The following is a 1,293-nucleotide window of genomic DNA, read 5'->3' on the forward strand; positions in this document are numbered from 1 at the left end:
GCCGAGCGCGGCGTCGGCGGCGGAGACCTCCATGGACGACGCGACGTCGACGCCGTCGCGCGTGAAGATCGGGTCCTTCTTGACGTCGAGGAAGATGTAGAGGTCGCCCGCGGCGCCGCCGCGGGGCCCCGCGTCGCCCTCGCCCGCGACGCGGAGCCGGTTGCCCGCGTCGACGCCGCAGGGGATGGTCACGCTCACCTGCTTGGCCTTGCGCTCGACGCCCTGGCCGTTGCACTTGGCGCAGTAGGCCTCGACGGACTGGCCCGTGCCCTGGCACGTCGGGCACGCGGACTGCGTCTGGAAGTTGCCCAGCGGCGTCCGCGTGACCTGCATGACGACGCCCGACCCGCGGCAGGTGTCGCAGGTCGTCACCTTGGCGCCCGGCTCGATGCCGTCGCCCTTGCACTTGCCGCAGGACTCCAAGTGCGTGATGCGAACCTTCTCCTGGCCGCCGAAGCACGCCGTCTTGAAGTCGAGCTCGAGGTCCGCGCGCAGGTCGTCGCCCTGCGCCGGGCCCCGCGTCCGCTGGGCCCGCCCGAAGCCGCCGCCGCCGCCGCCGAAGGGCGACCCGCCGACGCCGCCGCCGCCGAAGAACGAGTCGAAGATGTCCTCGAGGTTCACCTCGACGCCGCCGCCCGGGCCGCCGCCGCCGCCGCCCAAACCCGCCTCGCCGAACTGGTCGTAGCGCGCCTTCTTGTCCGGGTCGCTCAGCACGCTGTAGGCCTGGGAGATCTCCTTGTAGACGTCCGCCGCGTCGGGCTCCGAGTTGACGTCCGGGTGGTACTTCCGCGCGGCTTCCCGGAAGCCGCGCTTGATGGTCCGCGCGTCGCTGCCCCGGGGCACGCCCAGCACCTCGTAGAGGTCGCGGCCCATCTCGAGCGGCAGCGCGCTCGGCCGGCGGTGCCCGGTGCGCGGGAACGTCGGCGGCGGGCGGAAGGGGTGGGCGAGGGGCAGGAAAAACAGGCTCACCAGCGCGGCGGCGGCGGCGACGCCGCGCCGCGCCGCTTGTCTCTCCGTGGCGGGCATGGTGCTGTCGCGTCCGCGGTCTCGGCGACTTGACGCAGTCGTCCTGCGACCACCTCGGTGCAAGCAATGCGCGATCGCTCAGAGGCCGATCGACGCCCGAGTGTTGAGTGCTTCGTCGACTTGTTGCAAAGGTAGGGGCCCCTAGGCAACGCGCGGTCTGGGCGTCTTTCGCTAAGTCCCCGGGCAGTCTCCGCCAGGTCCTCCGGCGTCTCCGGCGCGTCTCGGAAGTCGCGTCTTGGCCGCGTCTGGGGCGTCTCGGCCGCGTCT

At 72.8% G+C, this 1,293-nt stretch overlaps 1 protein-coding gene across 1 annotated transcript; it reads right to left on the reverse strand.

Annotated features, from left to right (window-relative positions):
* AURANDRAFT_16008 (hypothetical protein) lies at positions 1 to 873 on the reverse strand (the record flags this gene model as incomplete). Its single annotated transcript, XM_009044781.1, has 1 exon — positions 1 to 873. A coding segment is annotated over one exon (873 nt), but the record flags the coding sequence as incomplete, so codon positions are not given.
* Between the last annotated feature and the right edge of the window lie 420 nt (positions 874 to 1,293).

The sequence above is a fragment of the Aureococcus anophagefferens genome (genome assembly GCF_000186865.1).
Source record: "Aureococcus anophagefferens unplaced genomic scaffold AURANscaffold_802, whole genome shotgun sequence".
In the NCBI taxonomy this organism is placed as follows: domain Eukaryota; class Pelagophyceae; order Pelagomonadales; family Pelagomonadaceae; genus Aureococcus; species Aureococcus anophagefferens.